The 24,988-nt window shown below is 35.0% G+C and overlaps 2 protein-coding genes and 2 non-coding genes across 4 annotated transcripts; 1 reads left to right on the top strand and 3 right to left on the bottom strand.

The window, feature by feature from the left end:
- The first annotated feature begins 1,145 nt into the window (after window positions 1–1,145).
- On the top strand, window positions 1,146–3,614 carry LOC141661494 (L-type lectin-domain containing receptor kinase IX.1-like). The gene has a single exon (XM_074468518.1). It carries the CDS (start codon window positions 1,297–1,299, stop codon window positions 3,211–3,213), a length of 1,917 nt encoding a protein of 638 aa, XP_074324619.1. The 5' UTR covers window positions 1,146–1,296; the 3' UTR covers window positions 3,214–3,614.
- A 7,022-nt stretch (window positions 3,615–10,636) lies between these two features.
- LOC141659799 (uncharacterized) lies at window positions 10,637–11,851 on the bottom strand. Its single transcript, XM_074466726.1, has one exon. The coding sequence runs from the start codon at window positions 11,849–11,851 to the stop codon at window positions 10,637–10,639; it is 1,215 nt and encodes a 404-aa protein (XP_074322827.1).
- Window positions 11,852–15,803: 3,952 nt separating this feature from the next.
- On the bottom strand, window positions 15,804–15,887 carry LOC141663029 (small nucleolar RNA snoR77Y). Its single transcript, XR_012551120.1, has one exon. It is a non-coding gene; the product is annotated as a small nucleolar RNA snoR77Y (small nucleolar RNA).
- A 34-nt stretch (window positions 15,888–15,921) lies between these two features.
- LOC141663033 (small nucleolar RNA snoR2/U65) lies at window positions 15,922–16,066 on the bottom strand. Its single transcript, XR_012551124.1, has one exon. It is a non-coding gene; the product is annotated as a small nucleolar RNA snoR2/U65 (small nucleolar RNA).
- Window positions 16,067–24,988: the final 8,922 nt, after the last annotated feature.

Below are 24,988 nucleotides of genomic sequence, written 5' to 3'. Positions count from 1 at the left end.
ACACTCGTGCGCCGCCGCCATGCCACGCACCGCATCGGGTCAATGGGCGAATGTCTCGGCGTCTCGCGTGCGAGGCGACCGGGGCGAGGATTTTATTTATTTGTGAATTAATTTTAATTCGAATTTATTTATCGGTGACTAGATTATAATAATAAATTTTATTTATTTGTGAATTAATTTTAATTCGAATTTATTTATCGGTGACTAGATTATAATAATAAATTGTTGGGCTGGGTTTGATATTAAATTTGGCTAAGTCACTTTGTTAGTGGGCTTAGTCTAAATACATTGAACCTGGACAAGTAATCTGAAACTGATGAATTAAAATTAAATCTGATAATAATGTGGGTGTTAAGTGAAAAAAACTGTTACAAATAATTTAAATTCAAAATCTGATCAGTTTTGATTTTTTAAATTAATGGTGCAGTTTAATTCAGACATTAAAGTGTGGAACAGTTTCATTTTTTCTCTCCTATAAATAGAGGCTTGAGTGAATGTATTTTTTACACCACACAACATTCTCCTCTTTTCTCCCTCTCTGCATTTTCTCTCCCAGAAACACAAGTTCGAAGTGCTGTAGGTTGGTTTTTCTGGCGACTGAGGTGCTGGTCGAGGTGGAGGTTTTGTTGCTGCTGTTAACATCAATTCCGAACTGTTTTATCCTGGTGGAGATATTGCACGCATCCCAAACGCAGCAGGTAGGGGGCAATATTCTCTTCAAGAGCAGCCAGGACTTCGAGCAATGTCTGGTGACTCAGCTGTGATCATATTTTCTTGGTTTTTTGTATCTGTGTACCATTATTTTCAGACATTGTTGAAAGCTATGGTTTCGGGTACATCTTCCTTTCTCTTTTCGTTATTTCAGTTACTGATTTTGTTTACATGCATGCTTTGTTTTGTTGACTGTGATCTTGGCCTAAACTTGCTAAATTCTTTATACACTTACCTCTATCTTGTAATATTTGTTAGTGAAATTTACAACAACTGTTACCCTTAGAATATTATATATGATTATCTAAATATGACATTTCTCTAACACCTTAAATTTTTAGATGGATCGGTTAATCCCACAGATAGACTTTGTAGTGAGGTGTAGTGTTAGAATATAATTTATGATCCAATTCAAACCTTCCTCAAGCTAACACCTTAAACCTTGAGGTCCCGATTACTTAACAATTACCAATCGTCTTCTTGGCTACATCCTTAAGCTGATATATAGAGACCAAAGAATACAGAGTTAATCTAATCAATGCATAGAAATAACTCTTCCTTGGTTTTTTTTCTCTGTCCTCTACGATGGGAATAGCTCTCGGTCTTGTCTTTTTCTTTTACCTTCTAGGTGTTTGTAATTCACTTGAATTTCACATATCTCACTTTAGTTCTAACGATACCAACGTACACTATGAAGGAGACTCAGTTGCTTCTGCTGGCGCTGTTGAATTGAGCAACAGGGCTACGTACGTGTCCCGTGTTGGTCGAGTCACATATGCAGAAAACGTGCAGATATGGGATTCCGACTCCAGAAAGCTTTCAGATTTTACTTCACATTTCACCTTTACCATTGACACCCAATCTCGGAGCACTTATGGTCATGGTCTCGCTTTCTTTCTTGCTCCTGTTGGATCTAAGATCCCCCTCGACTCAGCTGGTGGATATCTAGGACTTTTTAACCCCAGCAATAATAATTTACCTGGAAATCATATTGTTGCGGTTGAGTTTGACTCTTTCCCAAATCCTGAGTGGGATCCTCTATATGAGCATGTAGGAATCAACAACAACTCACTTTTTTCATCGGTGAGCACCCCTTGGAACGCTTCATTGCATAGCGGTGATACTGCTGATGTGTGGGTTCTGTATAATTCTACTAACAAAACGCTTTCTGTCTTCTGGTCCTACAAAGAGAACCCCAATTTCCTAAAAAATTCCAGTCTCTCTTATCAAATTGACCTCAGAGACGTCCTATCTGAGGTCGCTACTGTGGGATTTTCCGCCGCTAGTGGTCTGAATGCAGAGCGAACTATCCTTAAATCGTGGGAATTTAGTTCATCTTTAACCAAAAAAACTAAAGAAGCAAAGAATGGCGAAATTATCGTGTCTACAACAGTGACCGTTGTAGTGCTTCTCTCTCTGACCATATTACTCTTTATGTTTAGAAGAAAACATTTTGCAAGAAAAGCAGCCAAGAATTTGACATCCTTCGATTATGACTTTGATGGAGTAGGACCTAGAAAATTTTCCTACCAGTCTCTCGTTGTTGCTACCAACAACTTTTCGGATGACTGCAAGTTAGGCGAGGGGGGATTTGGTTGTGTTTACAAAGGATACCTCACCGAACTTAATATACCAATTGCTGTGAAAAAGATTTCAAGGGGCTCCAGACAAGGTAAAAAAGAGTATTTAACTGAGGTCAAGATTATTAGCAGGTTAAGACATCGAAATATAGTTCAGCTTATAGGTTGGTGCCATGATCGGGGTCAGTTTCTACTTGCTTATGAATTCATGCCAAACCGAAGCCTTGATGTTCACCTTTTTCGCAATAAGAGTTCTCTCATTTGGATGGTCAGATACAATATAACGCTTGGTTTTGCCTCTGCTTTACTTTATCTTCATGAGGAATGTGAGCAATGTGTGGTGCATAGAGACATCAAATCCAGCAATATAATGCTGGACTCAAATTTCAACCTCAAGCTTGGAGATTTTGGCTTAGCTAGACTTATGGATAACGAGCTAGGGCTTAAGACAACCGGATTGGCTGGAACTATTGGTTATTTGGCACCAGAATATATTAGCACAGGTAGAGCTAGTAAAGAATCGGATATTTATAGTTTTGGTGTGGTTATTTTAGAAATTGTAACCGGAAGAAGGTCAAGGGATACACTGAAGGATGGAGAAGATGAATGGGGATTGTTGGAGTGGGTTTGGAATCTATATGGAAGTGCAGAGCTTCTTTTAGCTGTGGACAGGAGATTAAACAAGGAGTTTGACGCGAGACAAGTGGAGTGTTTAATGATTGTAGGATTATGGTGTGCTCACCCTGACCGACATATGAGACCATCGATTAGGCAGGCAATGCAAGTACTTAACTTTGAGGGGGAGATGCCAAGTCTTCCTACAAAGATGCCTGTTCCCATTTATGATGCACCCTTAGGCATGCCGGCGATTAGCTCTACTAAAGCTTCTATTACTTGCACAGGCATAAATCTCGGGCGTTAAGCAGTGGTGTACGCTGAAGTTCATATATTATTAAACTTATTTGTTGAGAAACAAGTCCCTGCAGAGGCCATAGAGCTCTTCCTGTGTCTAGATGAAGTTTGATTTATGATTCACGTTTGTGAAGTGTTATCATTGTATACATGTTCAAGGAATTCAGTGGTCTTTTTGAATTACTTTACTGCAATAAAGTTAGTCCAGCTTCAGTTCTCCTTGCTACGTACCTGAGTGCTGCCTTCCTGAATGATGAATGCAAAGTTGCTGTAATGATGTTGCTACTAGGTTTACCATTTATCTTTTTTGCTAAGTACTTGGTTTTCCATATTGTTTATGTATAAGTCAAGGTTCAGGATTCATGATTGTATTATAAGATTCTTTCATATGTCAATATTATAAAAATTATGTGTGCATATTGTCCTTCAAATTATTATTCACATAAATATTGCATTTTTTGACTTCACGGATCGCTAACTTGTTTTGCATATATCCACTCTCGACTCCGCTCACCGTTCGAGAATATAAAGCATCGAAAATTCAGAGAGGTTTAATTATAGGCATCAGGCATGTCTCATGTTAATATAATCGTGTTCAGTTTATCTCATTGTCTTGTACACTTATTTTACTTTTTATTATTTTATCAATATTTATCATTTTATTACTATTTATATTTGTCACACACTATTTTTAATTTTTATCGTCGTGCACTAAGTTAGTGATTTTCACGGAAACAATCTCCGACTTACCCTTACTATTATTCACATACATATTGTATTTTTTGAGTTTACGAATCGCTGTATCTATCATTTTATTCCTATTTATATTTGTCACGCACTATTTTTGTCACCGTACACTAAATTATTGATTTTCACGGAAACCATCTCAAATTTGCCCTTACTTTAATAGGATTACCTAGGTATGTATGATTTGATTTGCTTATATTACTTCAACGTCTACTTGAAAATCTGCAACCACTAAAGATGCGGGGTTAAATTCGATAACAATCAAGTAATTTAGTAAAATTTTAACATTTATGAATAATGTTGTGCCCAAAATCTTGCATGAACTTAATTTAAGGTTCATAAGAAGATTGAGCTTGGTTAGTATAGATTAGGACATGTTTTGGTTTTAATTTGGTCCAAGAATTCCTGATTTCGGAGGTACTTATACAGAGGTGCGAGATCTACAAAGTTACTGCTAGTTAAGGAGGTTTAGCTGTACAGTAAGTAAATATAGTAATCGAAGGTGTTGTTGAGTACCGAGAATAGTCTATAATGGATAGTGGTGCTAGAAGGACTGGGAAAGCTAAACAGAATAAAGAGGTACTGACTACTGACCTCTATTGCCAGAATTGGAGTTTTACTAAGGCCGTATTCCGGGGAGGATTCGTTCTTATCTTTATGGAATGACTTTTTAATAGAATTCAATCAATATAAATGTGATAAATGTTAATAATTATATAAATGGGGTCCAGCCGCACTTGGATATTATATTCTCATTTGAAAAACGGTTGGATTAATTATGGGAATTGGTTTTATATTATCAAATATGTGGATTATTGGTTAAGGAATGAAGTCCAACCAAAAAGAATTACATTAAACTTGATCACTCTATACAGGATATGTAGGCAATTAGTAAAGGGGTTCGAATATTCAATTTATACACAAATTGGCATGTGTAACCATTGTAATAATTTTTCTAAGTACATTTGGCCGAAATTAATAAGGTATTTCTCATCCATTTTGCTTGGTTTTTTGCTGATTCACTTCATATTTTATACACAGTTCTAGTTTTTCTTCTCCAGACGCGCATCTGTTCAGCCGCTGCAGCAGCCACATTCTCACCCGAAAACTAAGGGTGATTCAGTTATTTAGGCACGATTATTACGGGGTATTATAATCATTTTTTTCTCGTAACATATACTCCATCTGTCCTACTAGATTGTTTACGTTATTTTTCGGCACGCTTTTCAATACTCGTTTAAAGTATATGTTCATAGTATATTATTCTAAAAAAAATCTGAAAAAAAGTTTCATATTTAAACTTTTGTTCAAAAATAAAATTAAGAAAATACATTATTAAACTATATTTTATTGAAATCTCGAAAAACGTGCAAACAGTGTACGTAACAAATTTTGTATATAAAATTAAAAGATTGAAATAAATGTAAATTTGGCCGGTCTACCTGATGCTATTTTAAAATTATCCAATTTAACTGTAATATCTGATTTAACAAAACCTATAAAAATAACTGATTATATTTTAACGTGACCATTGAAAACATGCTTTCATGTTCACAGCTTTTTCTAGGTAAGCCTACATCATGAGAATGGTTTTCTCGCATACAAACTCAAATCTGTGTATGATGTAGAGTGGGCAATCGGGTCGTGTCGTGTACTTTCATGTCGTGTAATTTCGTGTTTCGTGTACGTAAACATAAAATTCATATCCGACCCGAAATGATTTCGTGTACCCATATGTGAAACCCATATCCGATTCGAATCGTGTCGTGTACTTTCCGTGTATTTTTCGTGTATATTAAATAAAAAATTAATATAATATATATATACATATAATATATAAAAAAATCTATTTTAATATATAATTTAATGAAATATGGAGAGTGTATATATAAATATATATATTTTTACATAGTATTTTATAAAAACTTGTAAATATTTATATTATTTACATAAATATATGCATGTGTTATATATATTAATTTGTAAATATATTTATCTCGTGTAATTTCGTGTACTTTCGTGTACCTAAATTGAAACCCATATCTGACACTAAATTTATCATGTAATTTCGTGTTTGTGTATATTCGTGTTTCGTGTACCAAAAATTAAAACCCATATCCATATTTTTCGTGTCGTTTCGTGTCGTGTTCACGTGTCGTGTACCAAATTGTCCGCTCTAGTATGATGTAATAACTGATGGTAACATTTTACTTAGTATTTCAAACCATTTGAATATAATATTGCACGTGGAAACTATTTATTTAATAATTCTATTTTGTTTTCCGAGAAAAATGCCCCAAGTAATATTTAGGGAGTTAAATGAATGCACGAGGTATTTTTAATGAGAGAGTTTTCATTTTTTTAATCAAATTCTGTAATTACGAAATTAGCATTTACATTAAGATCTTTTTATACTCACATAAATTAGTTGAATATGTTAGAGGTGTACGCGATTCGGATCGGATCTATTTTGGTATAAAATTCGAATCAAACCGCGAAAAGCGGTTTTTTAAAATTGTCATCTTCAACCTCATTTGCAGTTACGGTTAACCGCGTCAATTGCGGTTGTAAATTTGCGAAAATTACGGATCGATTTGCGGTTCAACCACTTGTTATAAAATAATTAATAATTTGCAAAGCGAATTAAATTCGGAATATTAATAAATTTAAGTTTAAGTTACTTGATAAGTTTACATTCAAAAATAAAATATAAACTAATGCTCCGTATGTAGTAAGAATACTAAAAATATAATAAAATACGTACTTTATGCAAAAATTAGAAACATGAAAATTAAGTTGCAAATTTTGCATATTTACGATCAAGGTGAAATTATTTCAGTACGAATAAATTATAAACATAAGTATTAAAAATCAATTAATCTTAGAATATTAAAGAATAACTTTTTTTAAAAAAAATAATGTGTTTATTTATTAATTTATATGATATTAAATATATTTTTAAAAATTATATTTTATTATAAATATATGTCGCGGTTTGCGATTGCGGTTACAATTTTGTTTAAATTCGCAACCAATCCCTATTTCGTAATTATCAACAAGATGAAGGATGTGTTTGGTATTGCTGTTGCAGACAGCAACATGAGTTTTTCGCTGAAAAGCAGTTAAAAAACTGTTTGATAAAATTAAAAAGTTATTTTTCGGAAAAGTACTTTTGGCCTAAAAACTGTTGTTAGAAAAAGCAAGTCCCCCATGCTTTTAGAGAAAGCCGTTTTTAGCTGTTGCGGGAAACAGATGCTGATTTAACTATCAAACCTTACCAAAATCATCATTATTTTTAATTTTTTGCATCAAAACATATACGTATCAAAAAAATTAATTTTTTGCATCATTATTTTTAATTTTTATAACAACACTTTTTTCAGCAGCACCTTTTCTAACAGTACAACAATTTTTAACAACAATCTCAAACAGAGCCGAAGTTGGTTACAACTTACGAGTAGTTGTGTAATTTATCTGAACACCCCTAAATTACTTATTTAGATAATACTATAATCATTTTAGACCTTACAAGACACCTAAACTAGTTGAGTGCGTATTTAAGTCTGTACTAAAATCATTTCAGATCTTTCAGGAATGAGATTTCCTGGGGAATGACAATTAAATAATTTGAGCTGAAAATGAAGTAATATATAGTTAAACCAACATTTAAGAATATTATCTGGGTGGCTGGATATGCATAATCCATTTGATTATGTTAGACGCAGTTTCCTCAGCATTACCTGAGTGATTAAAATTATATTTGTATAGACGACTAACAAAAACACCAATTTATATGTTTTTTTTTTGACGAAAACAATAGTATATATTACTCAAGCTTATCAGCCATCAAAATGGACTGCAAATCAATAGGAACAGACCTCCTATCAAAAACTCGACCTGGAAAAGAACGTGACTCCCTCGCTAAATAGTGAGCGGCCATGTTAGCAGATCGTCTAATAAATAACAACTCAATGTTTAAATCAAGGAGCATTCTACGACACTCCATAATGATACTGCCAAACTGAGAGCTCATGGTAACATTACTTCTCAACGCCTGCACCACAGTCAAGCAGTCTGACTCAATAACAACCTCCCTCCATTCTTTCAACTTCACCCAACTTAACGCTTCCTTCACTGCTATAGCTTCTGCAATTTCTGGTCTAACAGCTCCATCATACACCTCTGACATTCCCTGAATAACCTCCCCCTTATCGTCCCGAGCCAGCAAACCAATACCATGCTTAGAGTGATCCACAAATGTTGCAGCGTCGACTGTTATCTTGACTGAATCCTTCTTAGGCTTAACCCAGGAGACTGCTCCATCACCGATCATAACATCCTGGTACAGAGCTTTTGTTGAATTACCCTGGGCACTTCTCCAATCTGCAAGATACCGCTTCGTCGAGAACACTACACCATTCACTTCACTCTTTTTCTGGTTCCACACCATATTATTCCTAGCCTGCCATATATTCCAACACAAATTGACAATTTCCCCCTGTTCCTCCCTCCCCGTTCGATTAAACATCCGCTGTAACCATTCATTAAAATTAAGACCTTGGCAATTCAAATACACTCCACCTCTTTTTCTCCAGCATTGATCTGCAAAAGGACAACTTACTAAAGCATGAAAAATTGACTCCTTTGCACCATCACAAACTGGGCACAACAAATTAATAGGAACTCGTTTTGCCTGCAAAACTGTCTTCGTTGGTAAGCATTGAGAAAGAGCACGCCAAACCATATTTATACTCTTTGGTGGAGCCTTAACCCTCCATATCAACTTCCACAAGCTGCTGTTATCCGAAGAATGCCACTGCCCTTTTTGCACCTGAAGTAATCTATATGCACTTTTCACCGTATATTCACCACCGAGATCTGCATTCCAATACAGCTTATCTGACTCATTTCCCCCCCCCTATATTCGTACTTAAAATACATTGCTGATCTCTCTGATTGAATAAGTCATTTAGAATATCTATATCCCAATGTTGCCCTTCCATATCCATTAAAGACATCACAGTAGCATTTTCTAACCCCTGTAATTCACTCGTTACACACGGATTAGTAACTCCCTGCAGCCAAGGGTGTCCTCGAATTTTGATCTGACTCCCATCTCCTACCTTCCACCTCGCCCCAGCCATCACCACACTCTTAGCTTCCCATATACTCCTCCATATTAGACTAGGATTATCTCCCAGCTTTGAATCGAAAAAATGGCAGTCTGCAAAATATCTAGCTTTATAAACCTTACTGGCCAAAGTCTTCGTTTGAGTAGCCAATCTCCAAGCTTGCTTTCCAAGCAGAGCTAGATTGAACTCCCGAAAGTCCCTGAACCCCATTCCACCATTCGACTTGTGCTTACTCAGCCTACTCCATTTCATCCAATGAATTCCGCATTTATCATTTTCCTTAATCCCCCACCAATATCTTGACAGACTCCTCTCAAAATCTTTCGTTATATCATTTGGCAGCAAAAACATACTCATAGCATATGTGGGCATAGCTTGAGCAACCGTTTTTATCAACACTTCACGTCCTGCCTGAGATATCCAAAGCTCTTTCCATGAGTGGACTCGATTTTTCATCTTTTCCTTTAGAAAGCCAAACACTCTCGTCTTATTTCTTCCAACCACATTTGGCAAACCCAAGTAAACTGTTGACTCATTAGCTTCATGCATCTGAAGTAAGTGACAGACTTGTTCCTTACTATCTAGGCTCACATTTGAACTAAAAACCACTGTGGATTTTGACAAATTAACTTGTTGCCCTGAAGCCTCTTCAAATATCTGCAGCAGCTCCATTAGCTTTAAAGCTTCAGCCTCATTTGCCTTGCAAAACAGATAGCTATCATCTGCAAACAGTAAATGATTCACACTTGGTGCATGACGACTTACTTTTATCCCATGGAGTAATCGTTGGGTCTCATATTTCTTAAGCAATGCTGACAATCCTTCCGCACAGAGGATGAACAAATACGGAGATAAAGGATCTCCTTGACGAAGTCCCCTACTTGGAACTACTGGCCCCATCTCTCTTGTGCCATGAATTATAGTATACGAGACTGAATTCACACATTGAATCACTAAATGAACCCACCAATCATTAAAGCCCATTCTGCACAGCAATTCTCTTAGATAGCCCCATTCAATCCTGTCATAAGCCTTACTCATATCAATTTTGACCGCCATACAACCGTCCTTCCCTCTCCTTTTTCTCTTAAGATAATGAATCATCTCATAACCCACCATTACATTATCAGTAATCAATCTCCCTGGAATGAACGCACTCTGACATTCAGAAACCACTTCGTCCAACATATGCTTCATACGATTAGCCATCACCTTAGTAACTATCCTTGCCAAAACGTTACATAGAGATATGGGTCTCAAATCTCCTACCACCATCGGGCTCTTCTTTTTCGGGATAAGAACCACGTTTGTATCATTTAGACCCGTAGGCATAACACCGTCTTGAAAAAACTTCCGCACTAGACAAACCACATCATCCCCTACTATCGACCAATGCTTCTGATAGAACCCTGGAGTCATCCCGTCAGGGCCGGGAGCTTTGTCTGGGTCCATTTGAAACAAGGCTGACCTGACTTCCTCATCAGTTACTACTCGAAACAGCTCTCTATTCTGGTCTTCTGTTATCTTTGTGTCGATACAGTCAATAACCTCATGTCAGTTTGTTTGAGTAGCCCTGAACAGATGGCTGTAAAACTCTGTTATATGCTCTGCTAACCCTTCATCCCAGTCTACCCAGCAGCCTTCACCATTCTTCAACCTATCAATCTGATTGTTCCTCCTGCGAGCTGTTGCTGCAGCATGGAAATACCTACTATTTTTGTCCCCCGAATGCAGCCACAACTGTTTTGCCCGTTGGCGCCAAAATATTTCCCTCTGTTCCAATATACGAAACAACTCGGCTTTTGCATCATTAAATTCCTTCACAGACAAAGCATCTCTGCATTTTCTCAATCTTTTCATTTCCTTCTTACAATTTTTTATTCTGTCCCCAAACCTGCTAGTAATTTCCTTACCCCACTGTTGAAGCTTTTCACCACAAGTTTTGATTTTTATCTGAATATCTTCACTACTCTCAGGACCCCAACTTTCTTCCACCAATTGCTTACACATTGGTTCTGTCAACCAAGCATTTTCAAACCTAAATTTCTGTCTTACCCCAGCCTTAGTATTACCCTCCGGAGTTAACAAAATCGGACTGTGATCTGATGATGATCCTTCCAGATTGTACAACTTGGCAACCGGAAACATATTCAACCACGTCATTGTTGTCAATGCCCTGTCCAACCTTACCTCGGTCCATGCTGTAGTTCCTCTCCCTTTTTCCCACGTAAATTGATGTCCCACAAGATCCATGTCTATCAACTCTACGTCCACCAGAACTTCGTTAAATCCATCTATCAGCCAGCTAGGATAAGGTGCACCTCCATTCTTGTCTTCCTGAGACAAAACATTGTTTAAATCTCCTATAGTACACCAAGGCAGATTCGAATCTCTTGCTAACGTTCGAAGAAGATCCCATGTTTTCCTCCGTTGATTTCTATCCGGCTCTCCATAAACTCCAGTTAACCTCCATCTATCTTTGCCATTCATATTTATTTCCATATCAATATGGTTTCGAGATTCACTACGAAGCTGAGCCTGATCCTTATGCCTCCACAAAAACGCCAAACCCCCACTCTTACCAACAACATCTACTGAAATTAGGCCATCAAACCGTAATGCCCTTCTTACTCTCTCCATTTTATTTTTATTATCGATAGTCTCACACAGAAATATAGAATCAGGTCTTTCTTGACGTACAACGTCTTTAAGGAACTGAATCTTCGAGGGCAGACCAATACCTCGACAGTTCCAGCTTAGAACACTCATAATCCTAGGCGGGCCTGCATCGCAGCACCCGCCTCCAATTCGTTTTTTTGGTTCATTAAGCTGATATCCTGTGTTTCAAGCATAACGATATCCACCTGGTTTTTATCTTGGGCCAGCCCATCTTCTAACCCCTCATCCAATCTTCTTCTTTTTGGGTCCACCACTCAAAGCCCATCACCCAACTTATTTTCCCCCCCTGTCTTTACATTTGAATTTTCCCGCTCCGTGATTGTAGAAAGAATATTTTCCATATCTTTCTCACCCGTGTTATCCTTACTTCCTCCTTTATTCACGTTGTCAGTTACATCTCCTATCTTTCCTCCCACCTTTTGAGCTATCCCTGATTTTGTGGGATATCTTTTATCATCTGCGACAATCCCGCGATCATCCTCACCACCCTCCTCCACCGTTGTCCGCCCTAGCCGACCTCCCTCAGCATTTCTAAGCCACTGGTTTTTTACTGCATTTGTTTGATTCCGCATTGGAGCTCGAATAGATGCATCATACTTCCTGTTTTCAGCCGTACCAGCATTATCAAACAACTTTTCACAAAATTTCTCCGAATGACCAATGATTCCACAATAGAAGCAAAAAGAAGGGAGTCTTTCATATTTGAATTTCACCCACACCCACTCGCCTCCCTGTTTTTTAATCCGCATTTGACCTTTCAATGGCTTATGAACATTCAGGGCTACTTTTATACGCATAAATTGCCTCCATATGCTCTGAAAGTTCTTCGTATCTGGCTTCAAAAATCTCCCAATGTAGTTACCAATAGACTTCAAAATGAATTCCGAATTGAACCCAACCGGAAGATCATATATTTGAACCCACATGTATAACTCATTCAATGCAATGTCAGATAATTGTTCGCCTTCCTCCAATCTTTTCACCATCAGCGCTTGATTATTGAACGTCCAAGGACCATCATCCAAGACCCTCTGTATATCAAGCTCGTGAAAGAACCTAAATAAGTACAGATTGGGAACATTTGTCTCCTCCATAAACACTCCTTTCACCGGTCTCCAAATGGAAGAAAGGGTATCCTGCATAGCCGAGAAATTAACCTTTCTCCCTGTTAAGAAACTCCCCACTAGACAGAAATCCAAATTCAAACCTTGCACCTCTTCATTACTACCTTCAAGGACTAAACCTTCATCATCATCGTCATTGATACCCAACCTTGAATATTCCTCCTCGATATTCAGCCTGGATGAACTAGCCATTTGTAATTTATATACTAATCGGAAGGAAGTACCACACTAAATATAAGCTGTTTTGGTATTAGGGATCACTAGTGATTGTAGATCGAACTACTAATAGATAATAGATAAGCACGTCAATAAACGAGACCAGACTTCTCTCACGTCAAAAGACGAGACATGAGGAGGGAGTAGTTAGATTTATAAGATTAGGGTTTTGACAGTCGACCCCCGAAACTAGAGTTCTAGCCACCACTTCTCCATTCTTTAACATTCATCCATCAATCGATCAAGCCCCCCTTCGCTCTCCCATCTCCTCTGTATTTATCTATCATTTTCTCAATAAAACCACACCAATTTATATGTAATTACTAGGTAAAATGTACAAATGCCGCGACTTCATGGAATTTTATTTATTTTTCAGGGAAAAAACTACAAGCATGAATACTTTATGAGATTTAAAAGTTGATGTTATTTTTGGCCGATTTATCATTTCAGACTACCTTAGTTTGATTAGAAAATTTTGGTCAAATTCAATTAAATTTGACCCAATTTTCTTACTGAATGTTACGCAAGTTTTTTCACATCGGGCACCAATAATATGTGGCGGATCTAGAGTCCGCATTCTTTGAGGATATCATGTATTTATATAAGTATGTTACGAGTTCAAATTTATTTTTAATTTTTTTTGTCATTTTTACTAAATTCGATTTTTTTTGATAATTAAGTGCTAAAATTTGCATTTTCATTATTTAATCTTCAACTTATAATCATATAATAATTATAAATAAAATTAAGGGGGTTAAATTCTATTGTAACCACTTTTTTTTGGAGACCTTGGATACCACTTGAGTTCTGCAAGTAGAATGTTGCAGAAAAACATTGCAAAACATATCATTTTATGAATCATGCTCTACAAATATCTTTATTTTATTCAAAATCTTGAATATCATATATGTACTGCATGTAAAAGATTACAAAAATACTTTATTCTGCAAAACATGTTAAGTTTGCAGAACATTTGTTCAGCTTGCAGAACATACACATTATACTTATTAAACTTAAATGATCTTCAATAATTTTAATGAATTAGTGATACTCGTAGAATATACTTTACAAAATATTAAATTTTATAGTATTTTGATTGAAGAACATATGTGGTCTCCAAGGTCTCCGATAAAAAAATGGTCTCCATAGAACTTTTCTCATAAAATTAAATATGTAACTCAAATTATGAAATATTTAACAGTATTATAGTGCACTTAACCTTTCCATATCTTTGTTAAAATAGAATAGCACTGCCGGTAGAGAGTTAAATGATGGTTGAATAGATATGATATGATATTAAACCATTGAAGAAGTAGTTTCCAGCCAAGTCTGTTACGACACCATTTACATGTGTCATTCACTACAATTTTTCTAAATTTGAGATTGGTTAATGTTGGCAAATGCATTGTTCATTGTATTCCAGAGAAAAAGCTTGACGTTTGGAGGAGTTTGTTGTTTCCAAAGCAGAGACCAGCACGGGGAAGATGTTGTATTACCTTAAGAATTTTGTACCCCTGGTGTACACTCCTTATTAACCAATTTTCAAATTATCTGTCTTCCCTTGTTTGAAGCTGAATATTGTGCAAGATATTATGAAGGTGAACCTCCTCTTGTAATTCCCAACCTCTAAGTGACCTTCATCGCGAGGACGAAGATTGATTGAACCAGGAGCGAACCAGTGGCGAATCTAACTAGAAAATTTTTCCCAGCTACCTTTTTTGGTGAACATTGTTATGATAAGTAAAATACTTAAAAATAAATTGAAAAAAAACAAGTTTATCATAAATAACCTATATAATCTCAAAATTTAGAACTTTCTCTTTGAAGCATTACATCAAACAGTTATAGAGCATGTAACACAGTTAGCAGAAAACTCTTATCACTATGCAAAAGCAGTCCGGCTATACACATATGTACATATATATGATTGTAGTAACCTAATTTTGGTGAATCCAACAATGCAACTGGTGTAAGTAAGCATATCTAAGTGTTCTTCTTACTCCACTTTCATCACATAGTGTTTGTTTTTACCCAGCGGAAATATAATTCCTCTTTTGACATTTTGCTAACATGACAACATTTTTTTTATCCAAAAGCTTGATGCCCCAGCCACACGTACTTTTATTCATCCCTGACCCAAAAAAACAGGATTCTGTCCTAATCTGTCTTCAATTGCTATATTATTCATTATACTTGGGCATCTCCTCTGCATCATCTTCAGTAGGATTCTCATCCGGTTACATTCAAGAATTCGATCTTTTCACAAGTTGTATAGAATACATAAATCACTCGTAGCTCTAGTATATGCTACTAATATATTTCTGCTACAGTTTATCATTTCCTGAATCTATCCTTTCAAATAAAGTTGGCTGGTTTTTGTATAATTAATCCAATTATTGATCGATTAAACAAACTCTTACATTTGAGGTATGAGTCGGATTCTACACCTGAATTCGATTTCGTAATATTAATCTAACATTTCACAAACTCAACTTTCCATCTCCTTCAAACCAATCCTGAAACTATTATTAGCACAAGTCAAAAACTGTCCATAAAGCCTCATTAGCCCCTTAAATTTAATAATAACCAAAAAATTACAATTTAAGAAAATGTACACATGATATGATCCAATCCAAAAAAATGTTTGTTCGCCCTAAACAAATCATAAAAACAATAATAATATTATAATTGTGATTAAGAAATAAAAGCCTCAGATGGTCGATGGGTTGACATCAAGGTGAATCAGTCGGTAATTCCAACATTTAAATGTAAATCCTCATTGGCTCTTCATTTTTACTAATATAAAAATCAACAAAAAAAACATGTAATCGCAAAAAACGGCTCCGTGGAAATATGGATGAATAAAATCCACAGGTTCCTATAGAATGCGAAACGAATTAATATAGGTTCAATCATAGCATCGTCGGTCATGGCACTTTGGCTACCGTCGACGTGGCATCGAACCATTCTTAACTACTATCTGTGTTTTGTATGTGTGAAACTGATTACCAGAGGCTACATAAATACAAACTCATATTCTCGATAACGAGAGAGAGAGAGAGAGAGAGAGAGAGAGATGATAATGGATGTTTTAAAGTTTGTGTGTGCTTATATAATGAGATTTTAAACCCTAATTTCCGTAGATGGGCCGGGTCCAGTCATATACTTGGACCCTGTTTTTAAATGCCAATTCTGGACTGGGCCCTGATTCAAAAAAACCATGGACTGGGCCCATTTCCACGTTAAATTCTTGGTAGTAGTACATGAAATTATTTTGTGCTTACCTTTTCAGTTTATCAGTCTAAATAAGGTGGCCTTTGATGCGGTAAGTGGAGATATGCACTATGTTTTTGTTTTGTGTTTTTGTTGATCGTTGAAATAATTTGTTTGGTTTTCTAGTTTAGTAAAAAGCATGGGGCATCGTTTCCTTGCAATGGTCCCGGTAATGACGAGTCCAGTCGATTTTTATTATATTCAAGGTTGGATTTAACGTTTATTAACAAAATCAACTAATTTGATAAAATACGTACACTTATATTTATATATAATTAGGGGCGGATTCAGAAACTAAATTTCGGAGTAATATAAATATTTATATTTTATGAATGTACTTGTATATTTTTGAATTGTCTGGCCTACTTTTGTATAATTTCAAAAATTTGAATAGTGAAAAATTTAAAAATTTATTTTAAGGGGACACGTGCCTCCATATCCAATATGGATCCTCTTACGTATATAATGCATTGATTTTATACGAATATTAATTATTCATGTTGTTACTCACTATTTTATTAATTGTTATAAAAAGTAAAAAAAAACTGAATATATTTATACTATACGATATTAACCCGGAATAAGATATAATTTGTAGTTTGGTTAACACCTGATTCTGGTTATCCTTTTTTATCACCACCGTCGGATCTTCTCCATCAAATAATTGGAAACGTTAGGTCCACATACTAAAAAAATACACTTCACAAGTTCTCAAGTTCGAATCCCGTCAAAAATAAATATTTATATTATTATTTATAAATATACATATAAGTTCTCATGTTCAAATCCCGTTAATAACAAATATTTATATTATTTATAAAGATGCATATAAGTTTTCAGGTTGAAATCTCACTCACCAACGACAAATATTTACATTCTATTTATAAATAATATTTCATCAATCATATACTATTTATATTATTTGAATTTAACTTAAAATTATACATAATAAATATAATTATACAATCATTATTTAATATTTAATTATTTATATAAAATTTTAATAAAATTATACAAAATAAAAATAAAAATAAAAATATATAAATATTAACAAAAGCTACGGACCGTAAGCTAGTATTTTTATAAGAAGGGGAATTTATCAAAATAGTCTCTGTTGTGGCAGAAGTACACATAATTTTAATGACATGAAATCTGAATATATGCTGCATGTATTTTAAAATAATGGACAAAGCTAACTTCCTGCTTTTATGGTTGGTAGGTGTTTTTCAACTTCCATAAAAAAATGTTGTCAAGAAAATAACTCGGGGGACTTTCGAAAAATTAACATATATGTGCGAATAAATAAATGAATAATTGAAAGTTGAATAAAATACTTTCCAGATAATTTAGAGTTAAGAGGTGATGTAAGTAGACCTCGACAAAGAAAGAGAGGCATGCATGTTGAGTTAAACATATTCTAGTGCTCGGGCCGGTCGACCGATAAACTATAATTTTCTATTGTTATCGCCGGGTTCTCCGAAAGTGATAAAATTAAAGAATGGTCAATTATACCATTTTTGAGTTTTAGCAGTTCAAAAATTTATTAAGGGAAATAATAATAATATTCACTGAGTACGTATTTCTCTCAAAAGTGTATATGATTTTTTTAACTTTATAAATATGTATTATATAAATGCGTATTTATTAAAAGATGAAAGTGAATACATATTTTGCACACGTGTGTTTGTTAAAATTTTAAAAAGTCACTCTGATATCTCAAATACGTGTCATGACAGTATTTTAAAGAGTCGAGTCATATTACTGTTGAGTATACAACAACGAAATCAAAATTCAAAGCGAATAAATAAGAGTAAGAAAATAAACGATAATCACACAAAACAAAGATTTACGTAGTTCAGAAATTTCTACTCCACAAACCCAACAATCTCCCACTAGGATTTTGACCACATCTTCGTTTCACTCTTGTAATTCTAATAAAATCAATTCTTCAATCAATAACTCTAACTAGTGCAGCGCCTTCTCATGAATCAATTCTGAAGGCCAGTTGAAACTGCGCAAAACTTCAACTTTTCATTCGTAACCACCTTAGTCAACATATTTGCAGGATTCTTTGAACCAAAGATTTTACTTCAAGGATAAAGTAGCATTGCTTATCAACTCTCTTGTAAAATGATATCTCAGCTGAATATGTTTCGTCCTAGTATGAAACACGAGATTATTCACAAGATGAATAGCACTCTGATTGTCGCTATACAAAGCACTGTCCGCCTGTTTCTTGCCTAACTCCTCAAGAAAATTCTTCAACAAAATCATCTCCTTTCTAGTTTCAGAGATAGTCATATTCTGCTTCTGTGGTTGAAAGAGCAACATTTTTTTGAAGTCGAGACATCCAACTAACTGCGGTGCCACCCAAAGTGAAAGTATAATCCGTTGTACTATTTCTTTTATCCAAACATCCACCCAAATCTGCATCAGAAAACCCTTCCTAGATAACATCTTACTTACTGAAACATAGTGCAACCTTGGATGTGCCTTTCAAGTAGCGTAATAACCACTTGACTGCTTCTCAATGCTCTATTCCCGGGTTAGACATAAATCTGCTAACAACTCCCACTGCATGAGCAATGTCTGGCCTTGTACACACCATAGAATACATTAAACTGCCAACTGCAGATGCATAAGGAACTTTAGACATATCTTTCTTACCTTCATCAGTTTTAATTATGTTGTGCAAGACATGCCTGTATCATAACAAGACTCAGTCAAATTGACAGCCCAAAGAAATTAGTTGTATGATAATCTAAATTTGTATTTTGTACTATATTACTTGAGTTTGTAAAAATGTCAAAAATTAGACTGGAGTATTTTTCTGTAAACAGTCTCAAGCCTAAGAATAAACTCTGGAAGAAGATCAAGAAGAACATGCCTCAGAGAAATTGTGAAGAAATTTGGAGTTGAATAAATCTTTTTTAGGAAAAATGTTCTAAGTTAAAAAAATTACAAGTCACAGATCAAGTCATATAGAGAAGTCATTCGAGAACTCCATAATGACTTATCGAGAAGTCCAAATTAGCTTATAGAGAAGTCTCAGATCGACAAGCTAAATGAAGACATGAAGATTGGAGATTTCGACAAGTTAAATTATCATTAGAGATCTCAGAGATATCTACAAGTCAAAATGTATATAGAGATCTCTGAGATATTGACAAGTCACTTCTACATTAGAGAACTCAGAAATATTGACAAGTCAAAATGAAGATATGAAGATTGGAGATATCGACGAGTCAATTTTATCATTAGAGATCTCAGAGATATCGACAAATCAAAATGCCTATAGAGATCTCAGAGATATCAACAATTCATTTCTACATGCAGAAATTTGGAGACCTCGACAAGCCAAGTTCACTTATAGATAACTCAGAGACCTTGACAAGTCAAAGACACTTATAGAGAACTAAGAGATCTCGATAAGCCATTATACTTATCGAGATGTCAGTTCTCTATGGAACAAACCGGAGATCTCGATATGAAGCTCAAGTACAGTATGCATACAAGTTAAATATTCAAGATTATCAATCAACAATCGATCTAATAACTTAGATTGAAAAGTCTACAAAAGCAGCTTGAAGAATACAAGATCAAAAGCCAAGATTAACTGACAAAGGAAAGTCACAGATCTATAGGATATGCAAGGATTCACTAAGCCATAAATGGAAAATTTTAAAGATAACTTAAAGTAGGGTTTAGTACATCTTATTTTCATGTTGTGTAAACATGAGTTTGCTAATCTATAAAGTAAACATTGATCCTTTGCTATTAAATTATATCAAACGGATCTAGTTTTTCTTGTACCACTCAAGGAAGAAGTTGAGTTCTATACTTACAAAGAACCCGAGATTTGTAGCAAAAAACTAGCTTGATTTTAATATAAAATTAAGTGAGTTTTGAAATATTTCGTGCACTGTTTTATTTCAGCAACCATAATATTACTGCATTTTAATCTGCTTTGTTAACCAAGTGAATAACATTCAAAAAGCCTTAAAAATATCCAAAACACATTCACTCCCTATGTGTTGTATTCATTACCTAACAAGGTGATTGGTTCTTTGTAAGATTAAAGTGACTCGCCAACGGTGTACTTCTGGTCTTCGCATCATGGGCACTGAATTTCTGCAACAATTTATCAACATACTTTTCTTGAGATAATTTTAAAGTACCTTCAGCTATATCCCTTATGATACTCATACCAAGTATTTATTTTATTGCACCCATATCCTTCATCTTAAATTCTTCAGACATCTGTCTCTTTAACCTGTTGATTTCCCTCATGTTTGATCTTGCTATCAACATGTCATCAACATAAAACAACAATATGATATAAGATGAATCAAACTATTTAAAGTCACAACAATGATCCATAACACTCCTCATATACCCATTCTTCATAAGCTGTCAAACTTCTTGTACCATTGTCTTGGTGCTTGCTTTAAACCATACAAGCTTTTTATAAGCTTGCAAACAAGATTTTCCTTTCCATCTACTTGAAATCCCTCTGGATGAACCATGTAGATAAAGGGTTTCGAGCACATAAACGCAACATAAACGATGTAAAATTAAATTAAAACCAGAATAAAATCGAAACCCTACGCAGGATCCATGCGAAAATAGATATTTAATTTGTAGTAAGAATCTTTACCTTAAAAAAGCTTTAAGAGTTCATTAATGGAGGATTAATGGAGTTTCATACCTTGTTGAATCACCACATATCCCGCTCTCTCGATCTACGCTCTATGTGACGGCCTCAACCCCGGGGTCAGGGGTTGACGTCACCAACAACAATAACAATAAACATAATAAAATCCAAATCACTAATTATACATATCCACGACCCCTTTTTACCAAGACCTTTTCCAGGTTTAAATATGATTTAAGTTACAACTATTACATAACCGACTTAAAACAAACTATCCTGACGCAATTTACTTAATACAACAACTCAATAGACCATCCTTGGTCCAACAGAACTGTCTCAGAGGAGCCTGACACGGAAGGAACTGGAACTCTGCCCGACTACTGCGAAAGAATCTCCTAGGCATCTGTAATACATATTTAAAATATTCTGCAAGGGTGAGCAATCAATTGCTCAGTAGTACCACTATATGAATAATAAGTAAAACAATTTATGATAAAATATTGATAGGAACAGAAATGATAACTCTTTCATAAAAGTAGAGTAACATTCATAAACTGAATATTCAAAACTAGCATGCTCTGAAAAACAACATTATCAGTCGTGTGTTGTGTATAATTACAAGAATTAAATCTTAGCATGCTATTTCATTCTTAAATTATCTGTCTCAACAAGTTGATTTGTTAATCAATTTCAAAACTGAATCAATCAAATCTATTGGACGTTTAACGGGTGAAGATAGCTGATCAGTCTACCATCACCGGACAGCGACTAACGGCCATCCAGAATAAAGAATGTGTTTCGGAACTTGGGAAAAGACTAGCTAGGTCTTTCCCCCAACGCTAAACTAATCGGTTAAACAGAGCGTCCAACCGAATTAGCCTCTTACGCCACCACCTGTTGGGTCGTTACCGAATAACGGGCCTCTTACGCAACTCCAATAGATTAACTGAATTCCTTTTTTTTTACCTCTTTCTAAAATTCCACGACATAGGTGGATCAAAAAATTCCACGACATAGGTGGATCAAAACCTTCCACGACATAGGTGGATTAAAATATTCCATGACATAGGTGGATCAAAACTTTCCATGACATAGGTGGATCAAAATATTCTCTTTTTATCCAGTTTCCAAAATCACTATCACCTATCTCTTTTTAAAATCATTCTATCACAGCACACTATTCAAAACTTCTTTTCATTTAAATCACGGTTAGAGATAGATGCTTTCAGAAGTTACTTTTCTCCAAAAACATTTTAAACAACATTTATAAATACATGGGATACGTAACATAAAACGTTTATGTTCCATTACGAGATTAAAACATTAGTTATTCACATATACTGAACCATAAAAGAATGGTCAGGGGTACTTGCCTTGCAGAGCTTTACAACTATCACTGATTGATTTTTGATAGACTCGGATGTTCGGGCTTTATCACTTAGTTAGCAGACTACCCTAGATCCGACCTCAACGCTCAGGTCCTTTGCTTGGAACCTCGATGCGCTTGTCGACTGATCACTAGGTTATCCTAGCCTAATATCAATTCTTGAGTCCTTCGACTAGGACCTATAGAGCCGAAATATCCTACGTTAGACGACCAGGTATATTTGACATATCCTCAATAACACATCTACCCTTCAATATCAAATCCCGACTCGTACTTATATACATTATTACAATACACGCATCAATTTAGGGTTCACGTTCTCGAAAATCGGTTCGGTGTTCGTTTCCATAAAATATGTATACTAGTTATTTTACGAAATTAGGGCTATTGGTTTTGGAAAAACAATTTACCACTACATACAATCAGGTTCCGCACAAAATATATGTATATACTTATTTATACTCGCTCGACGTTCCGATAATTACAGGGTATGTCTCGCATTTTCGAATTTAATTTCCAAAAATTTGGGCAGCACCTCCTCTGTTTATCGGCCTACCCGTCGAACAACTCGACATCAAACCAACAACAATCAATCAATCACGCAATCCACATTCACAATTTCCCAACCACCGATTTAAACCAACTAATTATTATTTACATCTTATATTTTTATTCGTATTTTTATAATTTTATTCATAGGACTCATAATTAATTCATCACGGTCCACCGTCGACTCACCGAAGTTCACCGTCGACGGCGGCAAAATTTCGCGGGTACCGAATAATTTGGATTTCCAACGCGAATTTCGCCGATTGAAATTCTCGAAATAATTCGAAAATTAGAAGTTAAAATTCAGGAAATCACAAAAGCAATCACTGAATTAAACAAAAAAAAAAGATCACCACCCAGCCTTCGAATTACTGGCAGCTAACACAAACCCAACCCGCACGCACGCGCGCGTGGGCCGGGAAATAATTATACGGCCAGAAACGCAACAACCAGGGGCAACAAACACAGGGCACAATACACACACTGCGATGCATACACACAACCACACATAGATATATACACACAGATGCTCGCGTATATATATATATATAAGAATAACAGCACAACCGGAGCAATCACCGGAAGAAAGAGGGCGGTGGCCGCAAAATACAGCGGCGGCGAAAACTCAGGGAGAAGCCAGGAAGTGAACGGAGAGGATGGAGGGGAGAAGAAAGGGAGGGAGAGATGATCGAGAGAGACAGACTGCGAGAGAGATTGATAAGAGAGGAGAAGAGGGACTGCAAAAAAAAGAAAATGAAATAAAAATATATCACCTATCAGATCACTACACGCGCACGGGAATGCTGCCATGCAGCTTAATTTCTAGGCCACGCGTCCTTTAATCCGACTGGAAGCCCGATTTTATATCGTTTTAATATTTTAACGGTACAACTTACGAATACATGTTAATCGGAATAATCCCAAAATAGTCTTAAAATGTCACAAATATCCCGAAGTTTATAAATGTATGAATTTCTTATTTTCAAAATAATTTCTGAAATACAATTTTATACCCGCTTTTATCAATTAAATGAATCGACGCGCTGGTGAAATTTATCCCAAAAATTACCAAAATAATTTTAAAATTCTCGGAATATTCCAAACTTAAATCAATATGAGTTTCATAATTTTTAAAGAATCCTTGAATTAAATATGGATTTTACCAATAAATGAAGTCAGAAAATCATACAGGGCTAAATAACTGATGAAATATTGATTTCCAAATTTTATAAAATCCCAAAAATAATTATTGTAATTATAAAACCATAAAAATAATTTTAGAGATATTCCGAATATTTATGCAAATAAATTTGCATTAAATCCACTTTTAAAAGTGAACATAATTCAATACAATTCCATAGTTAATTACACGGACAACCCGATACACCATGAATCACATATAGATAATAATCAAACAACACATAGCGGTCAAAACCAATACACATATTTTATTTATTTAATAATTTACATAATTATACATTTAAATAATCCAAAAATACACGAGTCGTTATACTCTACGGTATCCACACGAACGCTTTTTTTGAAGGATTGATGTATACTAGCACCCGAAAACTCCATGTTTACCTGTCTTCCTCTTTCTTCTTAAACAGCTAGGGTTTTGTAAACCAATATATCCTTATCTATAAATTAGCCCTCAAACAGTTTATATAGAGAGAAGAATGAGTTTTCTAATTATATTCTAATTATAATTAATACTAATTCGAAATCCCAATTTATTGTTTAATTAAGTCACACTTAATTAATAACTTATTTTAGAATTAGTTTAAGTAATTTCTCTATTTTATTTATTTGATTAATTAAGTCATGCTTAATTAATATCATAAATAAAACAAATTACCTATTTAATTTAAATTCATAATTTAAATTATTTCTCATTCAAGCGTTCTTTGTGTGTGACCCTGTACGTTATTATTACATTGACACTAATTTTAATATCTCATATTAAAATTATAAACAATTAGCAGCATCTTGTAATACATCATTACTACCCAAGTAATAATAAT

The sequence above is a fragment of the Apium graveolens genome, chromosome 5 (assembly GCF_009905375.1).
Source record: "Apium graveolens cultivar Ventura chromosome 5, ASM990537v1, whole genome shotgun sequence".
Lineage (NCBI taxonomy): Eukaryota > Viridiplantae > Streptophyta > Magnoliopsida > Apiales > Apiaceae > Apium > Apium graveolens.
Note: the sequence above shows the minus strand (reverse complement) of the source record. Positions and strands in the feature narration are given on the sequence as shown.